Source organism: Dunckerocampus dactyliophorus, chromosome 1, assembly GCF_027744805.1.
Source record: "Dunckerocampus dactyliophorus isolate RoL2022-P2 chromosome 1, RoL_Ddac_1.1, whole genome shotgun sequence".
Taxonomy (NCBI): Eukaryota; Metazoa; Chordata; class Actinopteri; order Syngnathiformes; family Syngnathidae; genus Dunckerocampus; species Dunckerocampus dactyliophorus.
Genome location: NC_072819.1, coordinates 27,648,623 through 27,664,510, shown reverse-complemented (window position 1 = coordinate 27,664,510; position 15,888 = coordinate 27,648,623). Strand labels below are relative to the sequence as shown.

Genomic DNA, 15,888 nt, shown 5'->3' with positions numbered 1-15,888 from the left:
CTTCCTGATGAACTAAAGCTGTAATGACACTCTGCCGTATAAAAAGTAAAATATTAAAAACAAGCATAAGACATTACTAGCACAGCTTTGTTCTGTGGGTCGTGGATAATAACAAGCCTAGTAGTGCTGTGCTGTACAACTTTTATCCGCAGTCACACAGTGCCCTCTACTGGTCAACATTCATTTTTTTCCCTTTTTCTTCTTTTTTTTTTCCTCTACTGGTTAACATTCAAACTGGACACCAACCTGTCTATAGAGGCCACCTGTCTATAGCGGCCACATTTGCAGTCTCCCTCTAGTGGCCGCTATAGACAAGTTTGACTGTATATGCAAACTCCACACAGAGCTGTTCCAATGGAGATACGCATCCATGACATATTCATATTGAAAATAATTACTTTTTAAATCTTTATTTATTTTTTGACAAAGTTAGAGCTTTGTTTTAGCGGTGTACCTGAAAGGTAAGCCATTTGTGGATGTTGATTACAACACACACACGAATACGTAAGTATCAAGGTATCGTAACTGATTTACAGACTCACGGGTCGTAGCTCTTCTCGCACACTGACACTCCGATTAATCCTGTGAACCCGAATCCTGTATTTTTACCCAAGCATGATCACCCACTCAAAGCCACAGAACTGAATGTTGTGTTCACCTCAGCTGTCTAAGAATACTTCAAATATTGGTTGACAACATACACAGAACTCTTAGAAGACCTGATGATTTGTTGTACCATGTCATTTAACCCATCCTGCTCTGACCAGAGCGTGTTATTCAACCCAATTCCGTTCAGGCTGCACTGTAATTTTCAGCACAGTGAGCACACAAGCAACACAGCGGTCATTCCGAGTTCAGAAAAACAGGTCCTAAAAAATGTGAATGTAAAGGGAGGTATCTGTCCTCTGTTTCATAAAAGGTTATTCATACCATTGTGGTTTTAGGTTTTCTTTAGGGGATTCAGAAATTCGCCTCGCCATAAGATTCATTGTTTGTAAATCGAGCTGAATCTTGGCAAGGGGATCAAAAATGTTCTGTTTGGGGAGCTGTCTCCCCAAGGCATGTTGGTCACAGTGTAATTTATGGCTGCCCAATGCACCGAGCAGGAGCACCATGAATTTGGAGACATTAATGTGCAGTGATGGAGTGACAGTGTGGTGAAGAAAGGGGAGCACAATGGAGCAAATGACTGTAGACGTTGCAATGTTTCTTTTAAAACTTTGCCTTAAGGGTACACTCATTGTAGTGTTAGTGATCTAGCAAAAACAAACAAATTTTTCCTTGTTGTGAAAATGTTGGTGTCAAAACAACCAACAGATGAAAAGACCAGTAGCTGGACATTAGTTTGTAGAGAAACTCGTAGCATGTACGCTTATCCTCTTTGGTTTGACCAATAACGTTTTTGAATATACATTTGCATGTGCTTCAGATTTTAATTATGTAAGTAAAGTGACCCCACTGGTCACAGTAGTGGTTATTTTTCATAAGCGCCATGTCTCCCTTGAATTTGTTACATCACAAAATGCAAAAAAAAGAAAAAATGTAAAATTAAAAGCCTTAATAAGTGTGAATGCAAAGTAGGTGCGATATTTCTGTAAGAAAAAGGACCAACTGACCAAAAAATGCAGCACACAGTCAAAAACAAGTCTATTTTCCTCCATCAGGTCTCTGGAGATAAGAGGGCAGCAGAGATAAAGTCGGTTGCAAACTAGACAAACAGCATGAAGAGCACATATTGCAGCTTGCATCCCAAGTCACAGGGAAAAATAGCCACAAGTAGCCTGTAGGGATTCAAATATTTGCACTCTTGTGCCACATTTGAGCACCTTGCTTGTTATCACAAACATGCTGGCTGAAAGCTTTGAACATAATGCTGATAATATGGTTTATTTAGAAGAATAGCAATCAAGCTTGACTTCAGCTAGATTGCAATCAGAAATCAGCCATCAGCGGCGGCAGAACTTATTTTAGGGCAACAAGGGGGCGCAAAGGGAACACACACACACACACACACACACCAAAAGTATTGGAGAGGCAATTCATTTAGATCTCGTAAATAAAATCACAATAACGGATAGAATTGCAGATGGTCTCCTAACTAATGCATTAAACGCATTCACTCTGGTATTGTGTTGCAGTAGAGTATGAGAATCTGCAATTGTGTCCTCTTTACTGCACAATACTTCCATCATTACAACATGCCAATTTTAATTGACACACTTCACAAGTGGGAGCACATAAATGTTTAAACCTTATTCCAAAGTCACACAAAAAGCAGAACGCATTGACAGGACTTGATTTATTAAAGGGATAGTTCAGATTTTTTGACATGAAGTTGTATGACATCCCCATCAGCAGTGTGCATCAACAGTGACTTACCCCCCACTTTCCGCGAAAGAGCCGAAAGAGCCCGCTCTCTTTTGGTAGCTCAGCAAAAAGAACTGGTTCCCTTAAAAAAGCTGAAATTCCCATCACTATAACATACACCATAACCCATCACGTGAGCCATTATCTGAGCCACTTACTAGAGTACTGCAGAGCATCTAAAATTTTGTTGCATACTAAAAATGATGACAATAAAGCCACCTCTGGCACCTTGAAAACTAATGTTTACCGCTATCAATTTACATTTCAACAGTACAAATAATTCAACTGGGAGCCAGAGGGAGATACACCGGGAGCCATGGAGCATTAAAAATCTGTATCTTATTGTTGCTTTACAGCAGATTGTGCAATTTATTCTTCATGAAAACAGCCCACTAGCATTATACTCATTGAATCGTCCATCTGTGTTCAGTGGAATGTAAAACTTTAGCAAACATAAGTACATTGCATGTGTCAGAATGTCTGTGTGTGTGTGTGTGTGTGTGTGTGTGTGTGTGTGTGTGGGTGTGGGTGTGTGTGTGTGTGTTCAAAGCCTAAACCTGGCTTTTGACTGAAAACATCTGTAATAATCTGCTGTTTTCCTCACTTTTCATTTCACATTGTTGCTGATTGCAGCTGTGGCCACTGTTGAGAGCAGTACGTATGACCGCCGGTAGCTTCAGCAGCCCACTGATGTTGTAGTAGTGACAGATGTGCTCTAGACTTCAGTATTGGATGGTTTGTGTGCTTTAGACTAACTGGTGTCAGAGTTGTTGACATATAGACCTGACAGTTACGGCTGCTTATTAATGAATAGAGTCTGCTTCTGCCATCAGTTTTCCCAGTAGCACAAGAAATTTTGTATTTATTAGAGCGGTTTATTATACAGTGGAACCTCTAAGGTAAAATGCAATGCAGGCTCCTTTCCTGTTCCAGGCACTGCTCAGAATAGAAAAAAAAAACATTCTACAGGAAATGCTAGAAATGGAAATAAATGTCAACATTCCTAATTACCTAACAAGTAGGGGTGCCACGACATATGATTTTGCAAGATTACAATGTGACAATATGTCATGTTTTCAAGATGAGCTGTCTCGAAGGAACAGGGCAGCCAGAAGTCTATCAGACTGTGAGCTATGGTATCGCTACTGTGAATGGTAATACACATAATATGGAAGTGGCTGTGTGTGAGGCATGAAATGCTTTACACACACTATAAACCTTGCAATCCAACCTGCACTTGGCATTGCCAGTGTCGCTTGCTCGCGACATGTGACTTTTTTTTAATGTTAATGTCCATGTTAATGTCCAAGCTGAAGCTGTAGTAGTTCTGCATTTGATCAAAGTTACTTAATATTTGTCAGATCAAATCATGATTGCTGGATATGACATCTATCAAAACATGTGGTACAATTTTGGAAATGCACTACTTCTTGGTACTGCACTCTAAGCATCATGGGAACTGTAGTTCTTTTAGCATAAACATAAATCTAATCTACTGCAATCTGCAATCTACTGTATTTTACATGTCTTTACATAACTTCACATCAACATAAATTATTAGTAGCTACAACTGCCGTCATTATTTTAACTTTTATAATATTTGCTTTTTGTTTCAGTTTGTGGAATAAAGTTGAAAAGCATCAAAGCATTCAAAAGCAAGTCACTGGTCTATTCGATCAATTCAGTGCCCTGAGAAGACAACGACCTGGATGAATTACAATATTCACAGGCAATACAGGACTCTAACTTAGATAACAAGTGACAAAGCGTATCGTGAAGGCTGGAGTATTTGCTTGAAATATACTTTAAGTGTGCTTACATGACAGGATTGCTCTTCTGTTTTATGACACTGCTGCAAAAACATCCTCACGTTAGGCCTGCTTTAGAGGTTCTACAGTAGTGGTTGTGGGTTTTTTTTAACTGTAGTAGTTTATGCCTGCTTGTTTATTGTAGGTCTAACTAGAACAGAAGCAGAAATCTTAACATCTGAGGATTCTTCTGTCATTCCAGGCCACATCTGCTCTGTCTCCTTCCCTCACTCTATCCCAGGCAGTACAACTCATCCTCCTTCTTTGGGTATATGGTTCACACTTGCACATATTCACAACCTGTCTTCATGTACCTGAACTTTCAACTAACAATAAGCCTGCAGACATGGAGTTGCTTTAATCTGCTCTGGTGTTTGCTTAGCTTGTGTCGGTCGCCAGCTGTGCTGAAGAGAGGACGAGATGTCACTCCCGCCCACCAGCGCTACATCTCCCCTTTATGAGCCCAAATCCAGCTCTGCTCAATTAAGTCTGGGGGATCGTGGTTGCCTTTTTTAACTGTCATCTCCGGGTTTTTGCTGTTTTTTTTTTGTTTTTTTTTGCAATAAGCACTTTTCTGTGAGGGGGATCCAATTTGCCTCTGCTAATCTTCTTTTCCTGCTTTCTTTTCTGTGCTCGACTGTGTTTTTTTCTTTCTCTCCTCCTCATTTCTTCCTTTCCTTTATCAGTTCCAGGCCTGTTGAACATAAGCTCTTACGTGAGTGACACCTATGCCAAAATCAGCTGGACTGCCAAGGAGGAGCAGCAGGACTCACAGCTTTACGTGGCTTATATGAATAACCGTAAGCTTCTTTCTCCGGCTCCACACTGAAAGGAGTTTTAGGTGACATCATCTTTAGTTGCAACAGGAACGGTTTAATACAAGCATCTAAATATAGTGTTGTCCAACTTTTCTTAATTACCCTTGCCTCAGAAGGAAACCAAATTAAAGTTAAAGTGTAACATAAAGTGGGCTCTCTAGTAAAGACAGTTATCAACCTGTGTTCTTCTTTTCTCTTGATGAAGCTGGTCTTTCTTTTGGAATAAGTGTTGCAAAACAAACTAAATTAGCTCTTCAGGGCTTGCTTAAGAGGTGTAGAGCAATAAGAAGACGGTGGTTGGAATATCAAAGCTTATTTTTTTTCTGAAGATGTTTGGTTGAATTCCAAATTGTGAAAGACTTTGAAGGTTCCATTGGAGCGGCTGCACCTTACAGTCGTCCCTCACTACATCGCGGTTCGAGTATGCTCCCTCGCTCTATCACTCCGTCTAAATTAATTAATTCATAAATGATTGCTGTTTGATGGTTGACGATGGCCTGTTATTAGTAAACAAAAATATTGAAACGTGAAAGACAAGTCATATGTAGTACTCTGGGCACAACTAGGCTTCAGATTATATATTGATGAGACATTAAATCAGCCATCAAACCTATTCATACGTTTAGAATAAATAAATTGGAGGCTCACTAGTTAGCTCGGTAGATTTCTACATTATTGTTAAAGCAGCAGCCATCTCTTGTATAACTTCAGGGATCCCGTAGCCTGCGCACAAGCGGTGCACAATGTGATGTAAACAAAGCTAGCAGTATTGTCGGAGTGTACTTTTATGTATGACAGATTAATATTAGACTGGCTGTCCTGTGTATCAATCAAGTGACAAACATAGTGGGGATGGATGATAGGATAGGCTGGTGTTGATCTTTTTTTAATGCCATGCGATCGACCCACATTACGTTTGAGATACTAAAACAAGGAACTTTCCCAATACTAACGGTGAGTTATGTCTTATTACTTATCATGTCTACTATTTTAAGTAATAGGAGTATAACGGTAACTATAGGGGTGTTATTTAATTTCTACAGGGCTCTAGTAATGTTAACAACACATTTTAAAAGGTTTTAAACAGGTTTTCTATTGTCTTAACTGCAAAAATATTCCATTTCTTAATATTGAATCCTACTTTGTGGAAATTTGCCTATCATGGCCGGGTCTGGAACCAATTAACCACGATAAACGAGGGACGACTGTATACTGTACTGACCCAAATATAAGATGACCCTGAATATAAAATGACCCTTCTTTTTTAAGACCAGCTTTTGAAAAATATTTGTTTAGTCTTTGTTTTTAATCATATTTTCAAAATCAGTGAAATGACAAGTGGTAGACTGCAATAAAACAGTTGTTTGATGACTGTTTCATTGAGCACCATTATCTTGTCTCACTGGTGTCTGTAAGTAACAGGAAGAAAAGCACTGACCCACTTGGGGAGACATTATTTGGCGGCATCTGTTGGTTTGTCTTTACAGTAGTCCCTCGCCACTTTGCGCTTTGCATGTTGCGGCTTCACTCAATCTTTTTTTAAAAAATAAGTCATTAATAAATCATACTGTTTCGTGGTTGAATATGGCCTATTATTAGTCAAAAATATGCATGTTTAAGCAAATGTAACATATTTTTTGCCTAAAACATTTTAAAGCATAAAATTTGTAAAATAACTAAAATACAACAATAAGGCATGCATAAGACAGAAATTGTACTATGTAGTATTCTAAACTGACCACTAGGTGTCAGTAATATTACTGTAATGTTCGGTGAGACACACCAGGCTTGATCTCCTGAACAACAGGTTTTTATTGCTTTTATTATTTGCTCTCACAACAGGCACAATAATAAAAATAATAATAATAATAATTGTTATAAAAATAACAGTGGCTACTGTTGCGGGCGTAACACAGCCACAGTAAAGCTAAAACTCAACTCTGAACCCCTCAGGTCACTCATCTCCCCTAGCAACACACTCAAGTACGAGTTTTATTAATGTGTTTTACTATATCGGGTAATAAGAGTACAAAAGTGACTGTTATTTTAGTAGGCTCTACTAATGTTAAAAAACATATTTAGAAGGTAATAAACAGGTTTTCTATGATTCCTTTGCGGAAATGCACTTATCGCGGTCTGATCTGGAACCAATTAACCTCAATAAATGAGGGATTACTGTATAGATTTCTAGACACCTTATGTAAGACAACTGGTCTTTTTTCAAGTTTCTAGGGTAAATGCAGGCTTATGTTCAGGTCAGTACAGTATTTCTTGCCAGGATAACTGTTTTAAGACTCGCTGCTTGTACACTTGCTTCGCTTGTGTGTAGGTGACGGTAACTGGCGCATTTCCAAGGCAGTAAACACGTCTCAAAGCTTCCACATAATTGATGGGCTCAAACCTGGGACGGTGTACACAGTGCGCCTCATGGCCAAGACGTTGCTCGATAACGCTAGCATTTTCGAAGACGTTATCCAGACACAAGTCACAGGTGAGAGGCGACAAAGTTCTTGTTGTGTTTAGTTCCTGTTCTAGTCTGCCATAGCAGCACTTAGAGAGTATCTGTGATGAGTGTATCTGTGTGTCTTGCATCTCTAATATCCACTCAGTGTACCCGTTGATAGAGATTTGTGTAACCTTCTGTTTCCAATTAAAACTTTTATATGCTGGCGCTTAAATTACATCTTTTGCTGTTGTCTGCAGGTGTTGCAGGTCAACAGAGAAGTGTTTCCACCAAGGGCTGGTTCATCGGGACCATGTGTGCTGTGGCGCTCCTTACTCTCATCGTCCTCACCATTTGCTTTATGCGGAGAAATAAAGGTGGCAAGTATGCAGGTACGCCACCGCCTGGGCGACAAGACATGCTCGCCATGGACAAAGGTCAGTTAGCCTTTCATCGGGGTTTGGTTTAGGCACTCCTGCGTCCTTTTGGAAGTCAACCAAAATTTGTCTACCTTGACATTGTTAGCATTTTTAATTGACACATTTTGGTTGATTGACTGAAAGAGCAGGCCTCAACCCTGAAACCCCAAATTCTTGGCATCATGCATGCATGTTTGCTGCTTGTGCATCAACCCTCCTTCAGACTTGACACCAGTGAGTAAACTGTCCACCACAAGCTTAATGCTAAGGGCTTTCTCATGAGAATTTAGAAGGTTTTGTACAAAAAGTGGACTCTCTCAACTAGTAATTTTTAGGGCTGTCAAATGATTAACATTTTTAATCTGATTAATCACGGTTTTCAAATAAATTAATCATAATTAATCACCATGTCACACTATGTTACCTTATATTACCTTATCATATTACCTTATAATTTTCCTATGTATTTTAAACCAGCAAAGAGTACATTTGAAATACAGGAAGTGAACAAATGTATTGCAATTGATGTGACATGGATGGGGGGTAGGATTAAATAAGCTTTGCTTGTTCATACTCCTTTTTGGACATGTACAACTGTGAATTGTACTATGTGATGTATTCCAATGTAACTTTTTATGCATGTTCAAAATAAATTAAGCCATTACCATTATCATGTCTAAAATATGCCCATTTTAACTGTATTTTATTAAAAGAAAGATAAATGACAGGGCAGGATTGTATGTATTTGTATGTATTAACAACATCAAATTAACGGACAATTTTAAATCAAGTTAAGAGATGGCACACATGTCTGAAAATCTATTTACCTAACACTGGTTTCTTTAATAGCAGAATATTTGAAACAGACTTTAACTGTGCTATTATGAGCAATGAAAAGTTGCATTCAAATATACCACGTCATTCACATGTTTTGAGTGACTTTTCTGGGATTGCAGAGCATACGTAAATGCAGCAAATTCTACTTCCGCATTAAGTTACAACATGAGTGATAAGAATATCCACTTATTGATTTTCTTTGCATTCCTATTTATTTAGACCACCCACACGCACATAGTAAATACATTGAATGCTTCTCGCAGTCTGTCTGGTGACGATGAAAAAATGTTGATGCAATGACGAATGGACTAGAGAGTAGTAGTAGTGTGAAGTAGTGAACCATTGTTATCTTTACTGTAAATGCTCTCATTACCTAAACCACAGAGGACAGAAGGAGGACAGAGGACAGAGGACCACAGATGTTAATTGCCAGCAGTTATATTGCACTACACAGCAGCAACAGACCCAATGTTGGAATAGCTGAAAGGATTAAACTGCTGAGCCAGCATTAAAACTGCTGATGATTTCATTGTAAACAACAGTACAGTATGTCAAGTGAAACATGCCCGAGTTTCACGCCAACTGCTCAGTAGCTCAGCATTTTAAAGCACATGCAGAGGTAGATTAAGTTGCTCGATGCTGACCACTTCTGATCCTTCAAGTGTTGCTACTGCCAGCTTGTGGAATTAATAAAAACGAGTGTTAATTGTCCCATTTGCAGTATCTTCCTATACTTTTTTTAATGTCACATTCCACAAACTGCATATTTATCCAGAAAAAAAAACATCCATAGCCAAAGCACTTAGTTATTATTCCTTAATTAGCAAGCCGTAAATGTGTTATTTTTCTTCTTTTTACAGTGCATTAGTTAGTATGAAGTCTACTAAATTCCCATGAGAAAAAAAACATGCTACTGCATGTGAAACTGTGTGCATGCCAGTGTGAATCACTTACTTGTGAATACCTGTATATGATAAAAACCTTGTCAAGACAGATGAGAAGGAATCAGGTGGTTTTGTTGCAAACCTCTGCGCACGCTCCCACCGGGCCTTCGCGCTTCCTTGTTACAAAGACAAATTCACCCACCTCAAATCTACTTTCTTCCCCACAAGCTGTCTTCTCCCTTGCAGCCCACTTCAACCTGCGTAGGTTTTGACAAGTATTGAACATTTCACAAGCTCTTTTGGACCTCTCCTCCGCTTTGGCCCATCCAGCTCTTTTATATGAAAACTTTTTTATTTTGCTGAATTTCAATTGGTGTTTTTCAAGGTGTGACTACACTCCAAGAAAAAAATAGAATAGAAGCTCTCCGTGTGCTAACTTGATAGAATGTTTACAGTATGCCATATTTTATTTTGCCAAAAAGCTTTTTACTTCCATCTTTTGCATTCTAACCCTGGCATGCACTCAAAAGCTTTCATGTGAATTTTTGAATATTTTAGCATGACTGTTAAATGATGCTTTACTCCGTTTGTAAGCATTACCCAGCAGCTATTTATTAAATCTTACAAAACATTTTACTGTCATTTTGAGCTGTCCTTCCCAGCAGATGATTGTGACTCCTGACAGTCCAAATAATACAATATTCTAATTGCGGAAATGCCCCATTTTTGCAGTGAAAGAGAAGGAAGACGTCCACCATAATGAGGAGTCCCAAGCAATAAACGATGACACCTTCTGTGAATACAGGTGAGAATTTCTCTTGCTGTGCTAATTTGCTCTAAAAGGCATGACACCATTATGTATTTCATATGTGCTGCAATGTGAAATTAAGCACAAAATGTTTCATACCCTGGCCAAATTTGAAGGTAAAGTGTTTTTTTTTTCATGTGTTCAATGTGTATCTTTTAGCTAGAAATGACACCACAAAGTGTATTTTGCCATACCCATTGATCAAATAATAATTCACTCCAAATTTGTCCAGAGTATGAATAATTTGGAGCTTACTGGTCGCAAATGATAATGAAAAACACATTGATTTTTTTTTCTTCCTCGTCCAAAAAGCAAACCATCTGTTCATGAGCTTTACCAGGATGAGCCTAGACGACATTTTTCAACTTTCCATCATGAAATGGGCTAGGTAATGTCACAGTGTAGATCAGAGTAGTTGGAGTAGGACCCAATTGACACATCCTGCACCTTTTTTAGTGTTGTACAGGTCCTTTCAATTGGTCTTAGTATAACATTGTGTTTAGTTTGTGCATTGCTCGTGGCACAAGTAGGTTATAATAGTATTTTTGAATGTGCATGTGTGTGTTGTTCTGACTCCATGATGCTGTGTTCTACTGCATACTGTATATTCAGAGCCACTTCATCTGCACAAGCTAATGAGAGCCAATACGAGAGGTGCATTGTATTGATTTAACAATGAATCTATGATTTACAGTAGTGGTTTGGTATAGTTTGTCCACTCTCATGTTGCTAAACCAGTTAGCTAAAATATTGGAAATACCTAACAACTCTTGCTTTGGATCTTATTAGACTAGTGCAAGTGCACCGAATGGTATGGCCATTTAATACACCTCCACTCTTTTTCTATGACTGTGACACCATTAATCTCCTATTAAATTTTGAAATTTTGCAATGTTGCAAACTTACACAACAGTTCTGGTCATGATTTTATTTTATTTTTTTAAAGGTACTATTATAAAGCTGTCCACTACTTCAGCACCAAGGACAGCACCATGCCAATACATAGTCTAGTTAGAGACTGTGGTGTACTAGTTAGAGAACTAATTTTTCTAAGAAGTGGCCCAGGGTCAGGGTCCTAACCTGTACAGTTCACAGCCAGAAAAAGATCAATGAGTCATGCAGACATGAATAACACATCCAACTGCACAACCCATCTGCTACTGCACTCTCCCTGTCGCTAGAGAACAGAGAAGGGGGGCTGCGATGGAGGATGAACATGGGAGAGATGCATTGGGTCATTTGGAAAAAGGGGTGGAAGTATTCAGTTCAATGTGGTATCAAAGTTTTTATTTGTATTGCAACAGCGTTGCAACAAAGCCAGGAAAGAAAATGTCAGCAACCAATATAATCATACTCTCACTTGGGTATAAGCAATTAACCTCAGCAAATATTTTTTTTTACCCTTTTCAATATATATATATATATTTTTTTCATTATATTTAATTATAACTTTTAAGATAACCTTTTTTTCCTGACCGCAATGGTTACCTGTAATTTATTTATTTATTATTCATTGTCTCTATATACTGTATATATATATATATATACTGTATACATATATATATTTGGGGCAGATGGCGATGTAGATATTGGTGGCTGAAAAAAAGCAGATAGCCGATATATCGGCTTATAACCGATATGTTGGCCAATTGGCCAATACATGAAATAAGAGCATTGATATACCAACCTTTTTGAGCCCAAGATCCCTGGTCTTGGCCGTGAACCTGCGTAAGATCTACCCCCAAACAATATATATGTATGTATATATATATATAAATATATATATACGTGTGCCTACAAAAAATATATACAATATATTTACATTTTTATATTTTAAAATTTTATATTTATTTATTTTGTAGAAAGTTTTACATTTATTTTTTAGACAGTAAAGTAAAAAGTGCTAGATATTTAAAGCTTTGTCTTTAAATACAAAGGTTTGTGTTATTATTCAACATTTCATCTTTTCCTTATTGTGCATTTTGCTCTATTTTTACAATTTTTGCAGTTTTTTACATGTTATTTTGTTTCTGGACAGATGCAATGACAAATGAGCCACGGACCGCGGATGGCTGCCGAGCCACACTTTGGTCACCCCTACTTTGTGGGTCGGACTTGTGGCGTGGGCTCTATGAGCAAACTTACAACTCGGCTTGTTGGCTCAGTGTCGTGGACGAGCGGTGTTGAGGAGAAAGAGACTGGACAATGCGTTACAATAGTCAGCCCTAATGAGCTGCAGCTTAAAGATTTTTTGGGGTGGTTCCCGTCTATGGAGTTATACTTGTGCCTTAATTTTGAGGTAGCAAAGGCAGATTTTCAGTCATATTAACGTGCAACAACTACTGTTGTGTGCTCAAGCACATAGCTGAGCTCTGTCACTCCCTCTCTCCCTCTCGCTCGACCCTTCTGCACGTGTCTCACTCGGGGTGTTGCGGCGAGGGGAGCCGGTGTACAAGTATCTCCGGCCGGGTTTTGGGGACTGGGCTTTTGGCTGGAGCTTGCAGCTTGCTGCCTGGAGGGTGGCGAGGCGTACGGACGTGTTCAGTGTTCAAAATGCGTGCCCCTCTCAGGAGGCAAGGGCACTAATGTAATAATACTTTTTTTTCCCCCCAAACATTCTCGTGATCGACCGACAAAGTCCAAGGATTGACCAGTAGCTCGTGACTCCTGCTGTACATGAACATAAATTATTATAATACCCAAAATACGGTTCAACATAAAAAAGCAGAAGACTACCAAATGAAAATAAGGAAGTTTAATTAATAAGACCATCAACATAAAAACATGTCTCTTTGTGATTTACTTTTAGGTGTTTGTAGTGTTCTTTGCTTTGCTGGTGCTGAAGCCCTGGGCAACTTGCACACTGCACATGTTGCATCTAACGTGACGCCTCCACACCTTACTCTTCCTCTCTTCCTGACAAAAGAATATACTGTATATATATATTTAGTGCATTTTGTTAATTAGCCTAGAATTTGATACTATAATTGAGCATTTTAAATTAAAAACAAATGGCTGCATTGGGCTGAAAGTGATGTGAGGTGTTTTTCAACTAATACATTATGTGTTTATCAAAGGCTTATTCACAAACACATCTAACCAATATCAATTAGTCATATTTGCTAGCTATTGAAAAGTTCTATCTGCAGCCACTGAGTATTTGCAAACAGCTGACAAACAAATGCCGAAGCAAACATTAAAAAGTGAAAAAAAAAAGTTGACTAAAAACAAAATAAGAAATAATCAGAACATGCATCACATTACTACACTAGTAATTAAAGTCTACATGATTGAAAAACGAAACTTTTTCATGCATGAAGCTTCTACTTGAGTCGGTAATTTGGCCGCTATATGCGGTCAGATATTGACCAAGGGAGACAAAATGGGTGGCTGCTGGCCGTGTTGGACAGGTGACTGCTATACACAGGGTCTATAACATGTAAATTTGCTGCGGGGTATTTTTCAGTGGCTTCTATAGGCAGGTGGCTGTTCTATACAGGTGGCCGCTAAGACAGGTTTGACTGTGTATATATATATATATATATATATATATATATATATATATATGTCACTTATAGATGGGGTGTTTGTTGTTTTTTATTTGTGGTACTCTTATAATTATTTTTTGTCCTGTTTGATATACTGTAAGTGTTTCTGTTCTGTAGAGAGTTAATACAGTATTTTACTGTACAATTTAAAGTAAAGTTCACACATTTTATTGCAAATACTGTCACTCATTGCAAATGTATACATTCAGTGATGTCATACAGGAACTAACATCAATAACAACACATGAATGTAGCATATAAACCAAAACAGACTGTTTTCTCAAAGAATTGTTTCTGAATTGTTGTTGTTTGTGCTGCTACACTGTCAGGAAGAATAATTGACTGAAGTATTTTTTTAGGTTGAGAGCAGTTGCAGTTTTGTGACAATGGTGTTTTTTGACACAGACACAGACACACACACACACACACACACACACACACACACACACACACACACACACGCACACACACACACACACACACACAATACAAAAAAACTAAAATAGCCTTTTATTTGTCTTTTTTTCTCCTTCTGAACATAATGACTCACAATTATGCAGCCATTGCCAACTGCATTCCTGTGACTCTCTCCAAGACAATAATTTAACAGGAAGAAATGACTTGTCTTGGGTGTCTTCAAACTGTTCATGCGCTGTAGCTTCAAGATGTGATAAGAAGGTTTCTGTGGCCCTGAAGCAATTTGTGGGCATGATAGTGATGCTGGCCAACAGCACTGACTCACTCACTGCTCTGCACACACCGAGATAGATGAAACACACTTTGGGGAGCTTTAGATATCGTTTTCTTCTGTGAGCTTTTATCCTTGGTGGAAGTCATTGTATGATACCAAGCATTGCTGAGGTCTGACTGCAGTCCCAGCAGAGCAACAGGATCACATCAGTTTTGGGTCTGGTCCACCATGACCATCTCTGTTGCATCTGTATGGGTTTCTAACAGTTCTGTAGTCCAGATTTACCATGGGTGTTTGGGTGTGTGCGCGTGTGTGTGTGCTCTACTGATTTGTAACAATATGTGAGGTTTCTAGTTTAAGTTGGCCAGTGACTGTAAAGGTATGAAGATATTATGTGCAATATTGCCAGTTTTTTGTTGTGTGTATCGAATAAATTAGAGCATTTGTGGTTTTGACATTTGCTCAAGAAGTTTATATTTACAACCACTATTTTATTTACTAATCCAATTTCAACAAATATCTGTGAAGTCATTTGTGTGTTCCAATACACAGACGGAACACACAAAAACCTTAAAACGCAATTTTCTTTAATTCCTCGGAAATTTGAAAACTCATTTTAAATAACAACTTAATTTTTTAACTTAATATTTGGGGTGTATGAGGCAGAGGAAAAGCTCTCTGAGCTCTCTGTGACCACATGGCCATCTACAGACAACTACTGCAAAACACAGCAGCAAAAGAAACCATTGTTGTAACGTTGCTCATTGTTGTAAAACTGCTTAGCTAGTATTAAGAACAACAATACAGCAAGTGTAACACACGGCCACTAGCTAAGTAGCGTAACCAACATTTTACAGCACATGCAGAGGTAGATAAAGCTGTTGAATGCTGACCACTCATGACACTTCAAATGCAGCTACTGCCATCTTGTTGAGTTAATAAAAACTACTCTAGGTTGCCTACAGCTGTTAATGCCAGTGTTTTTGAGCAGGTGCTAATTAGGAACGCTGACAGGTTTTTGCTTTTGTAGACCATGTACGGGGCAACTATAGGTGACTTTGCAGTTAATTGAATAGTTCATTAAAACATTTGCAATGTTTTTTTCTTAATTCTTCTCAAGCTGCTGTGCTTTATCAAATTGTGAGAAGCATTCGCTGGGTTTCCACCATGTGATCTAGAGGCAGTTTGCATCACTTCCAGTGAGCAGATGGGGCATATATGCATATATGCAGCATTTTTTCAGATTTTACATCTTCTCTAGGTAC

The 15,888-nt window shown here is 38.4% G+C and overlaps 1 protein-coding gene across 15 annotated transcripts in view; it reads left to right on the top strand.

The window, feature by feature from the left end:
- Nucleotides 1-15,888, top strand: part of LOC129181261 (neural cell adhesion molecule L1-like protein) — a 62,498-nt gene that overhangs the window by 34,680 nt on the left and 11,930 nt on the right. For 2 of the 15 annotated variants that reach the window (XM_054776236.1, XM_054776220.1), the window contains 6 exons: nt 3,001-3,021; nt 4,378-4,443; nt 4,862-4,975; nt 7,323-7,484; nt 7,697-7,873; nt 10,309-10,381. In XM_054776236.1, coding sequence (XP_054632211.1) covers nt 3,001-3,021; nt 4,378-4,443; nt 4,862-4,975; nt 7,323-7,484; nt 7,697-7,873; nt 10,309-10,381 — 613 coding nt within the window. Of the gene's footprint in view, nt 1-3,000; nt 3,022-4,377; nt 4,444-4,861; nt 4,976-7,322; nt 7,485-7,696; nt 7,874-10,308; nt 10,382-10,696; nt 10,773-15,888 lie in introns of all 15 variants that reach the window. The other 13 variants (XM_054776339.1, XM_054776243.1, XM_054776346.1 and 10 more) reach the window with 11 other exon arrangements.